Raw genomic sequence first — 22,118 nt, 5'->3', positions numbered from 1 at the left:
TCCACTCCTCTCCTGAGGTGGAGGGGGAGAAGATGGGTGTCGCCAGGGGCTGGGCCCTGGCAGTGGCCAGGCGGCATGGGAGCCTTCATGCCGGAGCCAGGCCTCTCCACAGCCCAGGCCTCTCTGGTGGTGCCCGGGAGCCCGAGGGCTGTGGTTTGCCAACCCCGGACCAACCAAGAGAAGGCCACCCACAAGGATGGGGCTCTCGGAAGCTGCGTGAAGGTGCCAGGAAACTCAAACTGCACATCCTATCATCTGAGCAGCCGTTTGTCCCAGCTGCCCAACACTGCCACCAGCTTGTGCATCCACACAAGAGCCTGGAGAGATGCACGTGGTGCATTCTGCCTGGGAACCACTGGTGTATCTTTTTTGAGTGAAACAGGGCAAAAGAAGTGGACTATTTACAAGCTGGGGCTCCTGACCCCAGGGCTGGGATGTCTGGTGGCTCTGAGCCTCCATCTCCTGACCGTGCTTTGAGCATCTCAGCCACACCAGTGGCATGACCCCAAAGAGCTGCCTGTGACATGGTGGGCTTGACTGACACACAAAGGTGTGCTCGTCCCTGCGGGCAGCAGAGGGAGATCCTTTTTCTTTCACGTCTAGGAAATCAGACACATTCCTGACTTGGACGAGGGAGTGGCCTCCTGCACGGTGACCCCCTTCATGTCTGCAGGCATCTGCCCGTCAGCACGCCATTGGTTCAGCTCCCCAAAGACACCCGTCTCAATCATCTCCTCCTGCCAGGGGAGGGAGCAGTTGCCTGTGGCAAATTCCTGGAAGAATTCTGTATCCGCTTTGTCAAAGACCACACCTTTGACTGTGGAAAAGGCCCCTACGTCCTGGATGTTCTTTGCATAGACAGTTCTGGAGTCTGGGATGAACGGGGGTATCAGCATTCCTGTCAGAAGACAGAAAACACAGGGCGTGACACAGGCACCTGCCAGCAATCCACACAGCTCAATAAGCAGGGCCTCCAGCTCACTGCTGCCCTTCCTGGGGTGTCCTGGCCACGAACAATCAGCACATCGAGAGGGTCGTGGGCGTCCCCCACAGAGTCCCACTGTGAAGGACAGTGTGTTCTCACCCTACCCGGTCTCCGCCCCTCACACGGCTGCACACACCCTTTCTGCAGACTCCCGGCCCCGCACCCTCATGCCAGCCTCCCGGGGCATTGCCATCTGCAGATCAGACACCTAGAACCCAACATGCTCAGACCTGAACTCCGCATCTTCTTCCCAAAGCCAGCTTTTCTCTCCCAGCTCAGGAGCCGCAATTATCCGGTCACCACATACAGAACGTTGGTCACCCAGGACCCCAGCCGAGACCGACCCTCCTTCCTCTTGCCTGCAACCTGTCCCTCATCTCTGCTCTCGGACCTTGGTCTGCCAGACCATTGCCGCGACCTCAGGACTAACTCCCTGACTCCAGCTTCTCCTGGTTCTGATCCCTCAGAGCTGCCTGACCCCACCTCATGCTGAGCTGCTCTTGAAAACTCTCCGTGGTGGAGCCCACCTTCAGATCAGCTGGGAGCTGCCTCTGCTCTGACCCTTCCTTGCAAAAGTAATTTCTCTTATTGGGGCATCTACTACTCACTGTCACCCCGGGGCTCCTGCCATCTAGGCACATGTGCACATATCCTGGCTGTAGGTTCTGGTGGTGAGGGGTGGGGGGTAATGGCTGTGTCCTACACTTCTCTCTCACAGACACACACGCACACAAGCGCACACAGACACACACAGAGGATCTTGCGTATCCATTCACTCAAACACTGGTGGAGTGAATGAATTTCTCCCAAGCAGACTGCTTGAGCAATCACAGGCTCCTTGAAAGAATATGGTATGGAAATGCAAAATAGCAGGTTTGGATCTTTAGTCCAAAGGTAAGCCAGCATATTCCCTACACATCCCATCCAACATTTACCAGTCTCCAGCAGGTTTCCCAAGAGGCCGAGCCCATTAAAGCCCAGTCCTGGGGTGCATGGGGGATGACCAGAGCCCTAGAGATTATTAGCATTACTTGGTACAGAGGTAGCTATCGGAAGAGCATCACCCAGGAGTTCCTGCTCTACTGACATGAGCTAAGCATAGACGACACCAACGAGACGGGACAAGCAAGCGAGAGTCATCTAACAGACCCACCCCCGAGACCCCCCCGATCCAAAGACTTCTGGACAGTACCAGCCTCGAGCTGTCTCCAGTTAATGTCTTTAAAAAGGGGGTTAGCACGGAGCCCATCACAAGTCCCATCTCTGAACCCCAGGCGCTTCTCCGGGTCCTTCTCCAGCAGCACCTCACAGAAGTCCTTGCTGGCCTGGCTGAACTTGTCTGGGTACTTGACCGCCTCCGAGAGGATCCTCTGCTTGAGCTCTTTGTTCTCCACCTGCACAGTGAGATGCACATCAAGTTAAACCCCTGCCAAACTCACCACCATCACCAGAGCTGGCACGTCTGGCTGCAGGAGTTCGGATAGCCCCTGCTGGTGTCTCGGCTGGGCTGGTGCTTCTCACAAGAAGAAGCCTGCCCCTCCCCCATACTGGGGCAGAAGTGACGGTAGCACCTGAGTGCGCTCCCCTTCCCCACATAGTAGCAGTTAAAGGGCTCAATATCTCAAGTCAAAGGAGCGAAACTCTAAAGGTGCCTGTTAAAATTGGGGTGCACTGTAGTTTAGGGAACGCTGGTTGATGCCTTGGCATGTTACCTAACCGTTCCTTACCTAGTGGAGAAAAAAGGAATAATAAGAACTAAAAAGTCAACTTTAGAGACCCGTGCAGGGAGGGCTTCTAACTGGATTGAAACCTGAGGTTGTGTCTATGGATCCTGATTGCGAACCAGCTTTACGGAGTATAATCTACACACCACAAAGCTCCATCTTCAGTGACCCCCGGGAAGGGTTTTGATCAATCTCCAGGAACCCCCATCACCACTGCTCCCAAAGTACCCTTTCCCCATTGCAGCCCATTTCCACCTGATCTCAGGCAAACACTCACCCATTTCCTCTCATGAAAAATTAGCTATGTCTTTCCTAAAATTTCCTAGAAATGGAATCATTCAGAGTTACTCTTTTATGTCTGGCTTCTTTCATTCAGTGTAATAGGTTTGGGACCCATTCATGCTGTGAGTGTATTTAGGTTCCTTCTTTCCTGTCGCTATAAATGGACCACGGTTGGTTCGTTATGCACATCTCATAAAAGCTCATCATGCTCATTGACACACAGAAAACAGGGATTCTGGTTGGGCTGCCAGATCAGCAAGAGCTCTGAGGTGGGAGCTGGGAGCTTCTATCATGGGCTGAGGCTGGCCACCTGCATGTGGATCTCATAACATTTTGCTCTTCTGAGCTGTTGGAAGTTAGGAGAGAGAATTTTTTTACCAGAATCCAAGGTGGTGCTGCAGAGATATAGGGCGTCTCGGTGTGTTAGTCATGTGGGGACTTGTGCTCCTAGAAATTGGACACTTAGTTTGTTCCTGAACTGTCTTAGGAGGCAGGAGTGGGGGAGACACACGAGGAGGTCCAGGCAGAAGAAAGCGAGGGGCATGAACTCCACAAAAGCCAGGGGAAGTGAGTGTGGGCAAGAGAGGTGCCACATCTAAAGACTGCCGTTCACACCAGGCCCCTGGAGGTGCCTCCTTTTTCATCCAGCTTCCTCCTTCCCTGTTTACAGAGATGCCTGGGGCAGACCACATAGGAGAGAAACAAGGAGCAAGAGAGGCCAGGGGTCAGCACACAGCATGCAATGTCCACTGTGCTCCAAAGCATACAGAAAAGCTGCTGTGCTGTACTTGGTGTGGGGCCTGTGGGTTCTTAGCATTGTGGGAGAGGGTGCTTAGTGTTTGTCTGCAGTGAAGAACATGAAGGCTGTCAAAGGGGCCAGGGCAGCTCGGTGGGACAGGGAGAGTGGTACTGAGCACTGCTCATGGCAGTGGGTTTGAAAAGGCCCAGGCACCTCTCGTCCTGAGATGCTCCTTGGTGGTAGGAGCTATATGAGATGAGGTCACCATGTCCCCTCTCCTCTGCCCAGAAAGGACCTACAACAAGAAGCCTAGTGCTTAAGATTTGAGCAGCTCCTCTACAAGGGAGGGTCATCACCAGGTCAGCTGTAGGGAGATCTGGTCCTGTAATACTCCCCCAATAAAGAGGGTCAACCCCAGGACAACTGCAGGGACACCAGCGGAGCCACCTCCTACCTTCTCTCCCCGGGCTCGGAAGGGTCCTCTGGCTGCGATCATCTCATACAGCGTAACCCCCAAGGCAAAGTAATCCACGGAAAAGTTGTACTCCTCACCGCGCAAGAGCTCAGGGGCCATGAAACCTGCCGGGCAAGAACACAGTGCACATTCAGAGACGCAGCTGCATGGTGGCCAGCACTTATCCTACCCTGGTAGTTGCAGAACTGATCCTCCCGTGTGCACATCGTGCAAGGTTCTCATACTACGACATTTGAGGCAGAAAATTCTCTGTGTTGGGGCTGCCCTATGCACTATAGCGTGCTGAGCATCATTCCTGGCTTCCACCCACTAGTTAGCATGCCCCAGTGTGACAACCAAAAATATCTCCAGACATTGTTGAGTGTCCCCCGGGGGCAAAATTACCCCTGGTTGACAACCACTGATCTCTACACACGGTGTGAAGCCTCATCTCCCCTTTGGCACACGATGACAGACAGAGTGGTGGTCCTCGCTTGCCTCTCAGGCACAGCGTGACCTGTGGAATCATGGGTGTGTGTGGTCATGAGGGTTGTGGAGACAGGCACTACAAGATACTTCCTGAAAGAGCACAGAATGATAGATTTAAGCCAAGACTTTCCAAAGAGGGAGGATATTGTCTGAGGGGCCACACTTCAGGCTGAAGCTAAGGGGTGCCCACCAAGGCCAGGCTCTTGGCACTCAAGGAGGTCTTATTCTTGACCGACATGGTGCATGTGTCAACATCCTTCAATAGCACTTATTCTAGCTGACCCCAATTCCACGCTTGTTGTGTGCCAGGCAAAGGTACAAAGTGATCTCATTTAATCCTCATAACACCGAGAAGTGCCCTTACTTTTCCCTATTATTAGAGAACTAACTTGTTCACAATAACATAGATAATAGGTAACAGAGTAGGATTCAAACGCAGGCATCTGACCCCCTGGCCACTGCATCATCCTTTGAAATGGTCGTTAAACCCACTACTAATCACCTAATCGTCTTTCTATAACTTAGTTTTCATCTTTATCAAAATTATTCAGGCATATTAAGAACTAGCTAATTCTACAAGGCCTATTTCTAAAAATAATATTACCCTGACCTCTCCTCCTCCTCCATCTCATCCTCATCCCAGAATTGTTTTAGCTGGTTATTTTTGAATTAGTATCTATACCTCTAAATCCATGCTTATATTGTTGATTTTGCAGTTCCCATGGGGCCTCTTCTCTTGACTCCCCGTTCTGGAAGTTGAGGATCTGTTTCTCTTCTCTCCACCACCATGTACCCTCTTCCTTCTCCTGGTGTATCATCAGGCTGGTCAGCACTCAGCTTACACTATTCCCCACTGAACCAAAAACTAAACCTCCCTTATCTTTTCTTTTATTTGCTTAGTTATATGTGTTCTTATTACCAATCGGACCCTAAATTATCTGACAATTCTCTAGTCCCTGTCATATTCTGATATATTAAATATTTTATCAATTTCATCCTCATAAGAAATCTCCTAGAACCTTCTCTTACCTGCTCTAATCTGAATTCTGGTTGGCAACCAGCAGTCTGGAATCTCCCTGTCATCCTGAAATCCTTTGCCTCTTTCTGTGTTCTCCATCCCAGATACTCCACTTTTTGGTTATTTTGGTCAAGAAGTTTCCTGAGGGAGGGGACTGAGGAAATAAGTTCTTGAAGACTTTTGTATTTGAGTATGCCTTTATTGGACCCTAATATTTAACTGTTGGTTTGGCTGGGTATAAAATTCTAAGTGGGAAATCATTTTCCCTCTTATTTTTAAGACAATTTTCCATTGCTTTCTCACTTCCAATATTACCCCAGTGGGGTAATTATGACCCTTTTTATGGGTGAGGAAGTATAGGTGACTTCTCCAAGGTCACAGGGATAGATCATCTTGCACAGTCCACATGTGCAGCCAATTATTGGGTCCGTGTGCCTAAGTACTGTGCTGCCTGACTCATATGTTCCGAGCCATGTGCTTTATGCCTCTGTCTCTGATAGAAGATGCTTTGTTCAACAGAGCAAGTAAGCGCTTGTCAGAAGTCTGTGTCTGGATGATTCCAAGTTCCAGGAGCATGTCAGATGCCTCGTCTGCTCCTATGCCAGGTATATGCCACATTTGGGGAGTTGGAACCATGTGCTAAGCTCACGCCCTGAAGGTCAACAAGCTTTGAGCCTCCCCCACTTCCTAACTACCACCATGCAAAGGCCAGCCCGAGATTTGGGAAGGGTAAACGGGCCAGTTTCTGGGGCCCATGGTTCACTCCCCTGGGACCAGGAGTGGGTATTATGGGCTGGTCATGAGGGTGCTCAGATGACTTTAGACATTTTGAGGTAAGCAAAAGTTAATTGTGTCCATTTATTTTCAGTCTTTCCTGGTCCTTCAATATACTTGTGCTCATGGTAAGTTTCCAAGAGGGAGATGTGCTTGGAAACATCAGCCAAGCTGACGTGACCACAGAATCATTACTCCCCAAAGAGGTTATCGGAGTTAAATTCCATAGAATCTCCTGAATGCACCTTTGTAAGTTTTACTTTTCAGAGAATTACATTATTATCCAGACTGTGCAGACTATGAAAAAGGCATATTCAACTGACTACAATTTCTAGATTAAATCAGGGTCCAAGAGATAGACCAATCAGACCACAGGGATGTAATCATGTCCTTTGGCAAATAACTCAGTCTGTTCCACCCAACTCAGTACTAAATGATGCATCTTTTTGTATCCTCTGGGTCTTGTGTAGTGCCTGGAGCAAAGTAAGTACTGACAAATATTTGTTGTGTGAATGAATGAATGAATGCATGAATACTACCTCAGTTTAATTAATAATTCTTACGCATATTGACTTATCTCCCCCTCCTGGCTGGAAATTCATTGGGGAGAGAGAGCACACCGTACAGCTCCTCTGCACATCCTACTGGGCTGGCACAGCATTAGCCAAAGTGAGTTCCCTGTTTAGAGTTAATTGCAGAGGCTCAGAGTCTGGGGCCTTTGGCTGGGAGGGTGCAGAGGAAACAGAGGAAGAAGAGTCAGGAAGGCATCCCCGTGGCTTTGCTGTATGCCCCAGCCTTCCAACTTACACCCTAACTTCAGCATCTGCTGCAGTTCTTTGAGGGTCATGCCCTGCACCTGACCTTAAATGCTCAAGGCAACATCCTCATGCACCTGTAGTGAGGTGCATGAGAACTCCCCACCTGGAAAGCTGTGTCCCCTTCTGTTCAGAGTAAAGCAGCAGCTCAGCGGCCACAGCAAGAGCTATGGGGCCCTCTGGTGGCCATCAGGGCCCTCACACTTGATTCAAACCTGGTCAGCGATATCCTTGAGGTCAAACTATTTCAAATCCTAGCCTTGGAGTTCTCCCAGCTTTCTCCTAATGATCTGAATCACCCTGAAATATGTGAGTGGTGTTTCTGCTCACAGACTCATGCCTGAGAGTGTAACTTCATAGATTTTGGCTGAGGATCCAAAAAATTCAAGATAGAACCTTTACCTAAATAAAGCCACAGATGAGGACAAACTCACTGGGTCGACAGTTACAAATCCCCAAAGAGCCCAAAGTCCGAGGATTGGGAAGATTCTCCGACACAAAACAAGAAAGCCATTGAAGAAGGAAGCTTTCATCACAGAGGCCGCAGCATGACAAAACCAACAGTGATTTTTTTAGCTGGGAGGGGTTGTGCCTGAGTGGGTGCAAACTCATGCTGCAGACACCCTAGCCAGTCCCCCTGGTTTTTCATTCTGAGGGTTGAAGGAGCCACTTCCCTGTGAAACCCTGTCCTTACCCTGCCACACACCCCAGGCCACAGTGACCCCCATGATCCCCAAGGCCTCGCCTCACCCCCTGGAACAGGCTTCCCCACCCTTGCTCTCAGGCCTTTACCTGGGGTCCCTGCATAACCTTTGGTCTTGGTCTGCCCTTCCTTCAGCTCCACAGCCAGCCCAAGGTCAGAAATTCTGATATTGCCTGAAAAGCAAACATGGGCTGAGGTCACATGTGGCTGCATGGAACAAAGGTGCCTGGTGTTCCCAGAGTGCACAGGAGCCAAGAGCCAGCCTCTGCGCACACACACAAATGCACACGCTCATGCATGCATGCACACATGTGCACACACATGCACACACACACAAGCAAACGCTCACGCACACGTGCAGACACGTGTACATGCACATTCGTACACTCACTCACATGCACACACATGCACACTCTGGGAGGGGGGCCTGAGGCCTCCGCACAGGGGGACCTCTGCTCCCTGTCCAGACTACAGAAGACTGAGGGTGACTTCACAGAGAAGGCAGCAAGAAAAGAGTGACGGAGGGAGGATTTGGCCATAAAACATTAATTGTGTGCCCACAGTTGCAGACACTACGTATATCCTGGATTAAGTCCCTGTAGCCCCAGGTGCCTCATTATGCACCAAATTTCATCAAAGTCCATGCAAAATCTCCATTTGGAGATAATGCCGTTCTGTTGCAAAATGGCTACATGAACAATAAACAAACTTAAGATGCGTCTTGGTACCGCTCAAAGCTCTGAGGAGCACTTATCAAAACCAGCCCGTCCCCCTACAGATGACCCGTGGGCCCGGGGAGGGGAGGCCACCTCACCTTCGTCATCCAGGAGCACGTTCTCAGGCTTGAGGTCTCGGTAGATAATAGCTCTCTGGTGCAGGTGCTCCAGGCCGCTGATGATCTGGGCCGTGTAGAAGACGGCGCGTGGCTCCCGGAAGCCAGGGTTCTCCTCGTTCACATTGTAGATGTGGTACCTGGAGGCAGACTCTGCCAAAGACTGTGCTTTTCTGGCACAACTACAAGAGTGTGACCGCAGTTTTGATGGAAGGAAAATCTCAGGAAAAGAGTGAGGGCCTCAGAATCCCGCGTGTGTCAGCAAAGTGTCTGGTCCTTTGGGGGCCTCAGTGTCCAGCCTAAAGAGTCTGTGGCAGTGCCGAGACCCCCTGGAAACTGGTCCTGCGCCCTCACAGACCCTTCACCACAAGTGTTACGGGGAGAAACGGGGCAGCAAAGTGCACTCTTCTCTCCTGCCTCCCCAGCCCTGGCCTGCAGAGGCCAAGAGATGGGCCCCAAAGCCATTTCACCAACTGAACGAGTCGGGACGGAGAAAGGAGAAGGAAGTCTACATGAGCAGCTCAAGTGGCCTCAAATAGAAATGGTTCATACAGAGGCATGTAAACATGTGGGCTATTTCACCCAGCCCGAACACACGGACTCCTTGAAGGACCTGCAGCAAGATCTCCCTCCTCTCCTATAACAGTCCTTTGTCCTGTTTCCCACTATCACGCTTTACAGAGGGGCCAAGCATAACACATAAAAGGAACTACATTAACCTAGTTAGCAGCCAGGGAGAGAAGAGGCAGACCAGAAAACTTAAAAAAAAAAAAAAAAAAAAAAAGAGAACACTTAAATCAGCCTGAGCACGAGACAGTTGAAATAATAACATAAAAGGCTTTTATATTGCATTTATAGTATAGTATAGTATAGTATAGTATAGTATAGTATAGTATAGTATAGTATAGTGTAGCACAGGCTATTACTGGACAATATTTTAGTATAGTATAATGCACTATAGTACAGTATGATATAGTCCTATGCCGTATAGTGTTACAGTGCAGTATAGTATAGCATAATACAACGTAGTGTAGTATAGCACAGCACACTGCATTTGAGTATAGTCTAGTGTAATATTATGTACTAGAATATGGTATAATATAGGATGATGTAGTGCAGTATAGTATTATGATCGTTTCTACTCTCAGTCATGTTATCTGTGCTTCCTGGACACTTTTGCTCCTCTTCTGTGTGACCTTACTTGGGTTACTTAGTCAAGGCCTCAGAATCCTCAACTGGAAAACGGGGCCAACAAACTTACCTGGCAGAGTTCAGTGGGGATGAAACTAGATGAGAGAATAGGAGTGCAAGGCCTTGCAAATAACACTAACAGCAATGCCCCCCCTTATAAGTGGCTGTGACACTCTTCTAAGTGTCTCACATGTACTAACCTCCACCGCTCTCTACAACCATCTTTAAACACCAGTATTATTCTTTATCCCTATTTTACGAACCAGCACACTGAGGCAAGAGCGGTCAGGTTGCCCAGCTAGCAAGCGGGTCTTTTCCCGTCTGAGAGCCAGTGATCTGATTTTGTCGAGGAGCCCAGGGCCAGGCCCTCAGATCCCCATCAAATTCGGGCACCGTCCATCACTGACACCCCCTCGTTCGCTGCCGAATGATGGCAAAGCCACGGTTCCCAAAGTTAGCCACATCATGTTTGCAGCACTGCCATCATCCCCGAGAGCGGGTGGTTGATGAAGTTTGTCTTCGTCTGCGCCCCTCTTAACGCAAGGCCCTCAACCCCATCAGGCCCCCGCCCCTCTATTCACCCGTCCACCCAGCACCACATGCTGCTGCTGCCCACCCCACTTAACCTTTCCCATCATCCACACAAACCCATGGTCTACAGAGCCTACTTTTCACATGGGACTGAGGATACATCGCTCCAAGTATCAGCAACCAGGAGACACAGAGGGGAGGATTTTGTCGGGGGCACATCAAACGTCACCTTGTGCTCTACACGTGGGAAGCAGCTCCGCTGGGCCCCAGAGAGCCGCTCTCTAAACTCAGCCATTTAAACCCTCCCAGGCCCAGCTCTCACACGGAAGAGAGAAACCCTGCTTACCTTAAGTCGCCTCCATTCATGATGGTCATCACTAGACAGAGGTCAGTTTTGGTTTCAAAGGCATAGGCCAGAGAGACTATAAACCTGCTGTGTACTTTTGCTAGAATCTTCTTCTCTACCATAGCGCCCTGAAAAGGAAGATGTTGAAAATGATCACTGCACTGTGCATCAGAAGCTGAAGCTGAATAATAATGAATGTCAACTATAATTTAATATATATATATACATACTTATAGTCACAAGAAGTGGAGTACAGCATTAGGAATAGAGACAGTGGAAATGTGACGACTGTACGCAATGTCAGAGGGGTAGTAGATTGGGGGAGAGGGGTTATCACTTTGAGAGGGGTATAAATGATAAATGTCTAACTATTACATTGTTTTGTACACCTGAAACTAATAAAAAATAAAAATAAAAAAGTACCCAGGTTTAGACAAGGAAGTGACATCATCATAAAAGACCAAGTTCTGCAAACCAGAAAATGTCTCAATAAAATAGAAACGGATTTGCAAATATATTTTAAAAGTAGTTTGCACAAAGTAATTGCAAATAACTTATAAACATGCCTCACTCACCCATTTCAGAGACAAAATTGGACATGCAAATTCATCATGTATAGAGGATTTCTACTTTCCTGGAACTTCCAGCAAGGGGAGCTTCAGCCAACCAGTCTTACTAATGCCAGGTGAGGGTTCCAGCACGTCCCCTGGCTGGCTGTTCGGTTCTGACTTTCCTTGCAGTCCTTCCTTACCTCTAAGCAGCCTGTCCTGTTGCAATTCCAGCCCCTTTCCTTTCCTCCGGACAACAGAGCACAGCCAAGGTCCCAAACCACCCCACATCTATGTTCCTTTTCTCCTTATTTTAAAACCTCTTGATGTCCATTTAACATGTTTTTAAAAATTGTGTTTAGATCAAGAAAGCAGAATCCCTTTCTGTAGGGGGAATTCTTGGTATTGGAGGAGGCCCCTTTAGATGTTAGGTTGATTTTACTTTGTATTAAGTTCAAGGAGGGTCCCAGACTCAGGAGTGAAGAAACTACAGTACTCTAACTGTTGGATTAAAATTACAGACAGATAGCTGTGAGAGATAACTGCTTCTCCCCAAAGTCCCACGGGAAGAGCACCCTCAAGGAACGCCCTAGGAAGGGGGTGCTCTGTGGTGGCTACTATTTATCAAAAAAGGTGTACTTGCCCCTGAGAGTCAGTGCTGTGCAGCAGGAAAGGAACAAAGCACCACGAGGACGGACCGTGTGGCTGGGGGATGAGTTCCTAAGACATTAAGCCGCTTTTGCTGATCCTACCTAAATGGGGTCTGACCCCAGTTAAAGAGGGTGGCCCCCCTCAGAGCAACCTGCCTGTGCTTCCATTCGCTCCTCATCCCTGGAAAACTGCTGCACTTGAGGAACAGCCTGCACCCAGCCTCACAGACAGACTCAGCCTCACGTAAAGGACCTGCACTACTCGTCCTGGCTCGATTCCCTGTGTGTTCTCCGTCATAGCAAAAGCCAGGGCTCAGGTAAGTTCCATAAAGTCAGAGTAAAGAATTGGAGAACAATCTCCTGACAGCCTCCCACAACACTGCTACTGTATTTCATGGTGCTGGTGAAAACCCAAGAAGGATGACAGAATGTGGAGCGTAATCCACACTAACAAATGCAAAGGCTCTCCGAAGAGGGGCGTCAGCAAACTCCATTTGTGTGCAGTGAAGCTGGTGGCTAAGAGAAGCTGAATGAGCTGAGTCACAGGCTAGGAGGACCACACACTGCCTCCTCCTGCCGCTCCGCTCTATGCCAAGTGCTCGGCTCGGCTGCTGGGCACAGGTAGGGATGAGTCCGGACAAGAAGATGCAGATGGACTAGAAACCAGCTGATGGCTGCGTGACAGGAGAGGCCAGGTGAGCGAGCCAGCCAGCTGAGGGGTGCAACATAAAGCTGGACAACACAGCTGAGGACCCTCCCAGCCCACTGACCCACCCCTCCGCCAGTCTAGGAAGAGCGTGCCCTCCACTGGGAACGGCTGTGCTGCCCACCTGGTACCCCTTCCTTTTCTTCAGCCTCTTCTTGTTCAGCTTTTTACATGCATACATCTTGCCAGTTGCCTTCATCTGGCAGGCCGACACCTCCCCAAAGCCACCTTTCCCCAGGACCCTGAAGTCCAAGAACCAGTCTTCCCCCATGGGCTGGGCCTCCAGCCACTTCCACTGCAGGAATCTCTGGAAGTACAGGGTGCCCAGGTACTCTTGGAATGGGGTCTGGCTCAGGTGGGCCAGGGTGGCCTGCAGGAGAGGCTGAAAAATCCCGTCCCCACTTGTCACAGGTCCCTCCCGGACCTTCACCACCATCCCTTCATCCAGGAAGCTGCAGAAGAGCTTGGCCTGGGGGTCCAGGGACTCAGCCAGGATGGCCCGAGCCTTCTGTGGCCGGAGGTCAGCGTCGGCCATGTCGTAATCCTCAATGTGCTTCCAGAGCTCCAGGGCAGGCACGTGCCTCTCACTGGCCTTCAGGAACTGCTGGAAGAGCCGCTTGCCGATGGGCTGCTCCGAGCATATACTCTGGAACCCCAGGTCCAGGCTGTCCCGGAGGGCCTCGCACTTGGAGAGCGGGGGCAGCTTGAGCTTGGCCAGGTACTTCTTGTCCCGGGAAGAAGGGGCACTGCTTCCATCGAAGCTGCCCCGGGCAGTGATGAAGGCAGAGTTGGCCACCACTGTCTCCAAGGACCCGAAATCCATCCTGGTGCCCGCCTCTCTCTGCTCAGGCACCAGGGGCCATGGGCTGGCCCTCAGCACCCGCGTGCAGAGCGGGCCTGAGCCGCTCGCTGCCCTTGGCCTGTGCCCGTTCCTGGCTGTAGGGACAGGAGGCGTCCTGGCCGGCACAAGGATGACTGGGGGACATGCCAGGAGCCCCCAGGGAGCCTAGCTGACACAGCTCAGGCTAAATCCCAGCCTGGGGTTATGGAGGACGCACTCAGGGTGGCAAGCAGGTGCCAGATAAAGACAATCCCCTAAGCTCCCAGAAGGATTAGACGGCCAGCCTGCCTGGATCCTTCCCCTGAAATCTCTGTCTTGACAGACCCCAAGACACCCAGGGGCACTTTGCTGAAGCCCCGGAGCTTCAGAGTCATTCTGAGCTGCCCTGTCCCGCCCTCTGGCCTCGGCGGTCAGGCAGACCTCCTGTTTGTTTCCTTGATGGGACTTGAGGCCAAACTGAAGGGAGAGGCGGGGCCCCAGGAAAAATGTTAATTTATAAAGATGGCTGGTTGTTTTCCCCAGTATACTTTTTTTTATTTTAAAGAAAAATAATAAGTGAAAAAGAAAACCTGCTGATAACAGGAATTTAGAGAAAGGGAAAAACCACAGTGAACAGCTTCCTGGGGTATCTCCCGAGGAGAGCACTCAATGGGGGGACTGATCAGCATGTGAGGACTGACACTGGTCCTGACCCGACACTGGGAGCAGCTGTGTCCCCAGGTCACTCTGCTGGCTCTGAGCACCTAAGCGAACCCCAGCATCGGCTGAGGGTCAGCTCCACGTCAGTTCCCTTCCCTCGCCTGGGCTGTGCCTCAAAAGTCAAAATGCCAAGAGACGTGTTCAGGTGAAATTAGGATGGGGAACCAGGAGACCTCCGATCTACAGCCAGTGCCCCACACAGAGAGGCAGGAGAGGGGAAGGAAGAGGTCAGGGACATACCTGGGGTTTACCTGGGAGTCATCCGGGGCACACCTGAGAGCCACCTGGGGCACATCTGGGGTATACCGAGGGATGCCAGTACCAACAGAATGTCAGCTTCATGAGATCACAGCCTTCCTTGTGTGTTCTATACACAGTACATGCTCAGCAAATGTTTGGGAAAGGATGCCGAGGAAATGAGTAGGGAGTTGGTTATACAGAGGGGAGAAAGTGAAGGGTTTCCAAAACAAGGACTGCCCGAGTGAGAAGAGGCCGGGCGATTGCCCAGCCCACCCATCTGTTCCATGGTGGGAGAAGGAGTGTCTAGGGCGGCAGTGAGATTCTGCAAGTGGGTGTGGGGACACAGGCGGGATCCTCTGTAGCAACTGGGGAGGCGGAAATGAGGAGTTGCTGGCTGAGCAGCCATGTTCCTGCTGCCTCCCAAACAAGGGGATTGGTGGCTGCCTCCCAGCCAATAGCAGGTGACCGTGGGCCAATCACTTTAACCCCTTGCTGCCGACCCGATCAGGGTGAGTCCAAATGGGACACTGGTGTTCATGGTGTGATGTAGTGTTTCCCACAGTGTGTCCTGGGTCAGTGCTTCCCCACGGTACCAGACAGACAAATCGCCTGTAGCTCTTGCTAAAATAAATATTCTGCTTTAGGGGTCTGGGGCGGGTCTCTCACAAGCTCCCAGCTGGTGCTAACACTGCCAGTCAGGCCCCACTGTGAGAAGCCACGTCTGAGGAAGACAGCTCCCACGGGGTTAACACCAAACTACATCCTGGAGAAGGGGAAGCATTTAGGTAAACAAAGCTAAATATGTTTCCTAGCAAGGAACTTATTTAGAGGTTTTAGCATGAACATGGTTCTCTAAGCGGGGTAAAATACGCAATGTTTCCCAAACTCCTTGGCTCTAGAACCTCTCTCCTTACTTACTTAAAACTTTTCGGCGGGGAATAACTGTAGACTCACATGCAGTTGTAAGAAATGATCCAGAGAGATCCCATGTACCCTTTACCTAGTTTCTCTCAGTGGCAACGCCTTCCCAAACTAAAGCATAGGATCCCAGCCAGGATAGCAACTCTGACACAATTAACACAGAACATTCCATCACCACAAGGCTCCCTCCTGTTGCCCTTTTACAGACACATCCACCTGCCTCCCACTTCCACAGCCCCCTGCACCCCAGGCAATCACTAATCTGGTCTCCATTTCTATGATTTTTTTTCATCCCAAGAATATTCTATAAATGGAATCATACAGTACGGAACCTTTTAGGATTGGCTCTTTACATTCACAAAATTCTCTGGAGATTCATCCGGGTTGCTGCGTGTGCCAACAGTTTCATTGCTGAGAATATTCTATGGTGTAGACGAACCACAGTTGATTTAACCATTCATTTGTTGAAGTTTGGGGTTGTTTCCAGTTTGGGGCTATCATGATAGAGCTGCTATACACATTCATGTACAGATTTTTGTGTGAATATAAATTTCGATTTCTCTGGAATTAATGCCCAAGACTGTAATTGCTGAGTTGTACGGTAACTGCATGTTCAGTTTTTTAAGCAACTTGCAAACTGTTTCCAGCGTGGCCGTACCATTATACATTCCCACCAGTGACACATGAGTGATCCACTTTCTCAACATCCTCCCCAGCATTTGGTGTTGTCACTGTTTTTTATTTTAGCTATTCTAATAGGTTTCTAGTGGTATCCAGTGTGGTTTTAATGTGCATTTCCCTAATGGCAAATGATTTTGAACATCTTTCCATGTGTTTGTCATCTATACATCCTCTTTGGGGAAATGTCTTTGGGGAAATGACCATGTTCTGACTGAATTGTTTGCGTCTCTGCTGTTGAGTTTGTTGTTTCTCTATGTTAGATACTAGTCCTTTGTTGGATTTGTGGTTTTCAAATATTTCATCCCAGTTGTAACTTGTCTTTTCACCCACTTCTGGTTTTCACAGAAAATATGTTTTTATTTTGAAGGACAATTTATCAATTTTTCCTTTTATGCATTGTGCTGTTGGTGTCAAGTCTAAGACCTCTTTGCCTAGCCCTAGATCTTGTAGATTTCCTCCCATATATTCCAAAGCAATACACAGATTAAATGCAATCCCCATCAAAATCCCAATGGCATTTTTTGAAGAAATAGAACAAAAAATCATCAGATATGTATGGAACCGCAAAAGACCCCAAATAGCCAACCAATCCTAAGAAAAAAAAAACAATGCTGGAGGTATCACACTCCCTGACTTTAGCTTGTACTACAGGGCAACAATAATCAAAACAGCACAGTATTGGCAGAAAAACAGACACGTAGACCAATGGAATAGAATTGAGAATCCAGAAATAAACCCATATAAATATGGACAGATAATTTTTGACAAAGAAGCAAAACACATACAGTAGAGAAAAGACAGCCTCTTCAAAAAGTTTTATACTTTTACATTTAAATCCATGATCCACCCTGAGTTAATTTTTTTTTTTACAAGGTATGAGACTTAGGTCAAGGTTCATTTTTTTTGCCTTGTCGATGTTCAATGTGGATGTACCATTGCTCCAGTTCCATCTGTTGAAAGGGCTCTCTTTGCTTCATGGAATTTCTTTTGTACCTTTGTCAAAAATCAACTGGGCATATTAATGTGAGTCTATTTCTGGGCCTTCTGTTCTGTTCCACTGGTCTCTGTGTCTATCACTCCACCAATACCACAGTGCCTTGATTACTGTAGCTATTTCTGTCTCTATTTGTGAGGAATATTGGTCTGACGAGTTCTTTTTTTTGTACTGTCTTTGTTTGGTTTGGTAATACTGGACTTACAAAATCAGTTGGGAACTGTTCTCTTCTATTTTCTAGACGATATAGTGTATAATTTGTAGTTCTTCATTAAACATTTGGTAGAATTCTCCATTGAAACCATCAGGGCCTGGAGGTTTCTTTTTTGGGAGATTTTAAATTATGATATCAATTTCATAATGATTAGAGAGCTATTCAAACTATTTCAAATTGGACAAGTTGTGTTTTTGGAAGATGTGGTCCATTTCATCTAAGTTGTCAAGTTTATATATGTAGAGTTGTGTGTACTATTCCCTTATTATCTTTTTTACGTCTGCAGGATCTTTAGTGATATATTGCTTCATTCCTGATATTGGTTATTTGTGTCTTCTTTCATGCTATAGGTTTGACTATTTTATTGTTCTTTCCAAAAAAAAAAACAGCTTTTTGTTGGTTCACTGATTTTCTCATTTGTTTTTGTTCTTAATTTCATTGTCTGCTCTTATCTTTTATTTCTTCCTCCAACTTGCACCCCATCTCTTCTTTTTCTAGGGTTTTGAAATAGCAATTTAGATTCTTGATTTGAGACTTTTTCTCTTTTGCAATATATTCATTTAGTGCTGTGAATTTTCCTGTTAAAGCTGCATTGGCTGTGTCCCACAAATTTTGTTGTTACATTTTTGCCTTCATTGAGTTTTATGTGTTGTTTTACATTTCCCTTGAGACTTCCTTTTTGACTCATATATTATTTAGAAGTGTACTGCTTAGTTTTCACATTTGGAGATTTTTCTGTTATCTCTCTGTTATTACATTTCACTTTTATTCCATTGTGATTGTACAACACACTCTGTATGATTTCAATTCTTTCAAATTTGTTTAGCTTTATTTTATGGCCCAGGATATAATCTATGTTAATAAGTGTTCCGTGAGCACTTAAAAAGAAAGTGTATTCTGCTGTGGTTGAGTGTAGTATCCTACAAATGTCAATGACATCCTGTTGGTTGATGGTGTTGTTGAGTTCTTCTATATCCGTGCTGGTTTTCTATTTAGTTGTTCTATCAGTTGTTCAGAGAGAAATGTTAAAGTCTCTAACTAAAATTGTGTATTTGTCTGTTTCTCCTTTCATTTCTATCAGTTTGCTTTACATATTTTTCAGCTCTGTTGTTTTGTGCATACTTTTAGGATGGCTGTATCTTCTTGGTGGATTGACCCTTCATCATTATATAATGTCTGTCTCTGGAAATTTTCTCTGTTCTGAAGTCTACATTATATGATATTCCTATAGCCATTCTTGCTTTAATATTTGCATTATATATCCTTTTCCTTTTCTGTCAGTTTCTGTTTTCTAATTGATGTGCTTAGACCATTTAATGTAATTATCAATATGTTAGGGCTCAAGTCTGCCATTTTTCTACTTGTTCTGTTTTTTGCTTCTGTTTTCTTTTTCCCTTTTTCCTTTGGGTTACTTAAACATTTTTTTAGAATTCAATTTTGATTTGTCTATAGTATTTTTTAGTGTATCTATTTATATACCTTTTTATTGGTTGTTGTAGGCATTATATTACATATACATAATTTTTCACATTCTATTGTCATTTTATCAGTTCGAGTGAAGTCTTACCTTTTTTTATTCTCCCCTGTTGATAATGCAATTGTCTTAATTATTTCATCTACATATATTTAGAGCAATATTAGGCAATGTTATAATTTTTGCTTCAACCATCAAACAATTTGGAAAACTCAGGAAGAAAAGGAAAATCTATAGTATTTACTGATATTTTTCTTACTGTGTTATTTCTTCCTTCCTGATGTTCCAATATGTGTTCTTTTAACATTGTCTTTCTGTTTCGAGAACTTCCTTTAGCCATCCTTTTAAGATAAATCTGCTGGTGACAAATTATTTTACGGTCCTTTTTCTTTGAGAATGTCTTGATTCTCTCCCTTCATTCCTGAAGGCTATTTTTGCTGGATTTAGAATTCTAGGTTGACAGTACTTTACTTTCAGTATTTTAAAAGTATTGTGCAACTTCCTTCTGGCCTCTGGTTTCTGATGAGAAATCTGTCATTCAAATGGTTTTTCTCTGGCTGCTTTCTAGATTGCATGTGTGTCTTTAATTTTAAGAAGTTTAATTATGATGCATCCTGGCATGGATTTGGTGGGAGGCATGGTTTGAATCCTGTTTGGGATTCACTCAGCTTCTTGAATCTATAGGTTTATGTCTTTTGCCAAATTTGGGGAGTTTTCAGTCATTATTTCTTTCAGTAGTATTCAGCCCTGCCCTTTTACTTCCTTTCTTCTAGAACTCTGATGACACAAATGTTATTATAGATATTAAAAATGAGGCTCCGTGCATTTTTCCCCAAGTCTATTTTCTCTCTCTTGTTCAGATCAGATAATTTCTATTGTTATTTTTTTCCTCCATGTCACTGGTTCTTTCCTCTGCCCCCTTCCTTCTGCTGTTGAATCCATTCTTTGAGCTTTTTATTTTGGTTATTGTATTTTTTTAACCTAAAATTTCCATTTGGTTCTTCTTTGTATCTTCTATTTCTTTGATGAGACTTTCTATTTTTTCATTTGTTTCGAGCATTTTCATAATTGCTCACTGAAGCAATTTTATCATGGCTGCTTTTAAATCTCTGTCAGGTAATCCCAACATCTCTGTCACCTCGATATTTCAATTGATTATTTTGTTTTAATTCATTTTGAAATCTTCCTGGTTCTTGGTATAATGAGATATTATTACTTGAAATCTAGACACTTTCCTATTGTTTAATCCTTCAATTTTTAGCTGCTTTCTCTGACTCCACTCCAGCGGCAGAAGGGAATTTGGCTCTACCTCATTAGTGCCAGGTGGGGGTAGAAGTCTTGGCTCCCCACTTTGTCTGGAGCCCATCCTTAATGGGGCATCTGTCCTCCAGTTTTAGAGCATGCTGTGGGGGAAACGGCCCTCTACCAGCATCCCTTTCCCTGCCTCTCCTTCTTACAAGGAGAAGGTCACTGATAATGTGTGTGCAGTTTAGCACATACTTTCATGCTTCTGGGACTTCAGACACTAAGTGGGGAAGACTTAGTTCAAAGACTTCCAGAAAGAGTTCATCTTTTGCTCATTTGAAGAGCATCGCTATGCTTCATAGACAAGGGCACATTTATTCTGTGGACAACAGTTGCTGTACTTATCTTCAAGCCCCAGCACTTGGGGTCCCAGGCCCACAGGTTGTGGATAATTAGACTGCAACCTAGCACCACACTCTGTGTTTCTATTGTCCTAAACTTTCAAAGTTGTGAATAGGAACAGTGTTCATGAAAATGCACAGGATTGATGCATTAATAAATTAGGACTTCTCACTCAAATGGTGCATTTCCATCTTAATTTTGAGGTGCTCATTTTCCTGATAAACTCTAAACCATTCTAAAGAAAATGAGGCAGAGTAATGGCAAGAGTGTTTTTAATTATTCTTCTTACCAAAGAAATCTTCAAATCTGGCTACATGGGTCCGTAAGAGGGAAAGCCTAGATGTGACAGTGAACAAAATTCTACATCTTTCTGTACAACACCCATTATTTTAATTGGGTTTTGACTGAGATATTTGTAGAAAGGCCTTTGCAGCACATTATATTTGCTTGGCATTGACCTTTCAACCTAACTGCAGTGTTGGATGTCCCAGTGAGCAGACATCATAGTTCCAGCCATGTAAACCACCAAGGCTTCTAAGCCAGTGGTTCTGATCACACATTAAGGTGGTCTGGGGGGCTCATAGTTCTCTGGAAGCTCAGGACCTCTAACAGCTTTGCTCTCGGAAACTTGGGGGTGGGACAGGCACCAGGTTTCAAGGTTCTCCAGGTGACTCCAATGTGCTGCCAGACCAAGCATCCCCACCTGGACATTGCTGCAGTCCTGCAGCCATAAGCACGGTCCCCGGGAGCTCCTGGGCCCACTGGGTCAGAATCTGCATTTCAACCGATGCCCAAGGTGTAGTGTGCATTCAGTTTTGAAATGCACCTCTAGGTTGTATGACTATGAATTCCTCCATAGACACAAAAAAGTCCTAAAGAGCCCAAGTCCTACCCAACAATGGATCTCAGAGGACAATATCCTTATCGCTGACACTAAGCATCAAGAGCAACGGGAGGTGAAGGGACCAGGGACCCTTCTCAATCCTCTTGTCTGGAACAGAACGTCTAGCCCCTTTCACACACTGGCCCTGTTTTCACAATGTCAGATGTATTCTCTCCAGTGAGTGATAAATACGGGGACGACAGAGTCTGGAGCCAATTGCAGAGCCCCAGCAACTGCAATTATCATGACATCGACCACATGTTCCACATCATCTCAGACCAGGAAGTGTCTACACGGCAGGTGAGCATCTGGGTCTAGGCCTGTCCTCGTGCTGACCTGTGCTCTTTACACCTTTCCTCCTGAAGCAAGCGAGAGAATGGGGCAGAGCTGAACAAATGGTGCTTGTTCATGCACGCAAGCATTCTTCCTTAGTCATGATCAGAAAACAAAGTTACGGGCCAAGGGCACCCCGAGAGGAGGAGGTGGTAAGAAGAGGTGGCACCACCCTGATTTGCACAGGGGAGAAGGTGAAGGGGCACCTGATAGCAGGAGAACCTGCCAAGCTCACGGAGCTGCCCGCTACTGGTGTTTGGATAGCCGAGGTCTGATAACGCCGCTCTCGTGCTTTCCCTGGAAACTGCCTCCAAGGTGCCTTTGACCTCTGAAGAAGGAGACTATAAAACCCAGAGGAGGATTTTCCCCTCAGTCTTGGTGTGGGGAGCACCCCTATTCTACAG

The 22,118-nt window shown here is 47.1% G+C and overlaps 1 protein-coding gene across 1 annotated transcript; it reads right to left on the bottom strand.

Moving 5' to 3' along the window:
• Positions 1-309: 309 nt before the first annotated feature.
• On the bottom strand, positions 310-13,610 carry GRK1 (G protein-coupled receptor kinase 1). Its single transcript, XM_033104712.1, has 7 exons — positions 12,912-13,610; positions 10,884-11,011; positions 8,798-8,955; positions 8,073-8,156; positions 4,185-4,309; positions 2,178-2,379; positions 310-898 (listed from the first exon to the last, which is right to left on the bottom strand). The coding sequence occupies exons 1-7, from the start codon at positions 13,608-13,610 to the stop codon at positions 600-602; spliced, it is 1,695 nt and encodes a 564-aa protein (XP_032960603.1). The 3' UTR covers positions 310-599.
• Positions 13,611-22,118: the final 8,508 nt, after the last annotated feature.

This window comes from Rhinolophus ferrumequinum, chromosome 4, assembly GCF_004115265.2.
Source record: "Rhinolophus ferrumequinum isolate MPI-CBG mRhiFer1 chromosome 4, mRhiFer1_v1.p, whole genome shotgun sequence".
Taxonomy (NCBI): Eukaryota; Metazoa; Chordata; class Mammalia; order Chiroptera; family Rhinolophidae; genus Rhinolophus; species Rhinolophus ferrumequinum.
This window is presented reverse-complemented; position numbering and strand designations above follow the sequence as displayed.

Excerpts from the sequence above, each read along its gene's own strand:
- GRK1 (XM_033104712.1), bottom strand. The coding sequence starts at position 13,610 with ATGGATTTCGGGTCCTTGGAGACAGTGGTGGCCAACTCTGCCTTCATC. Across the intron at positions 4,310-8,072 it reads AGGTTATGCAGGGACCCCAG|GTTTCATGGCCCCTGAGCTC; the intron begins GTAAAGGCCTGA and ends CTTGCCCGGCAG. Across the intron at positions 899-2,177 it reads CTGGAGACAGCTCGAGGCTG|GAATGCTGATACCCCCGTTC; the intron begins GTACTGTCCAGA and ends GTCTTCTGACAG.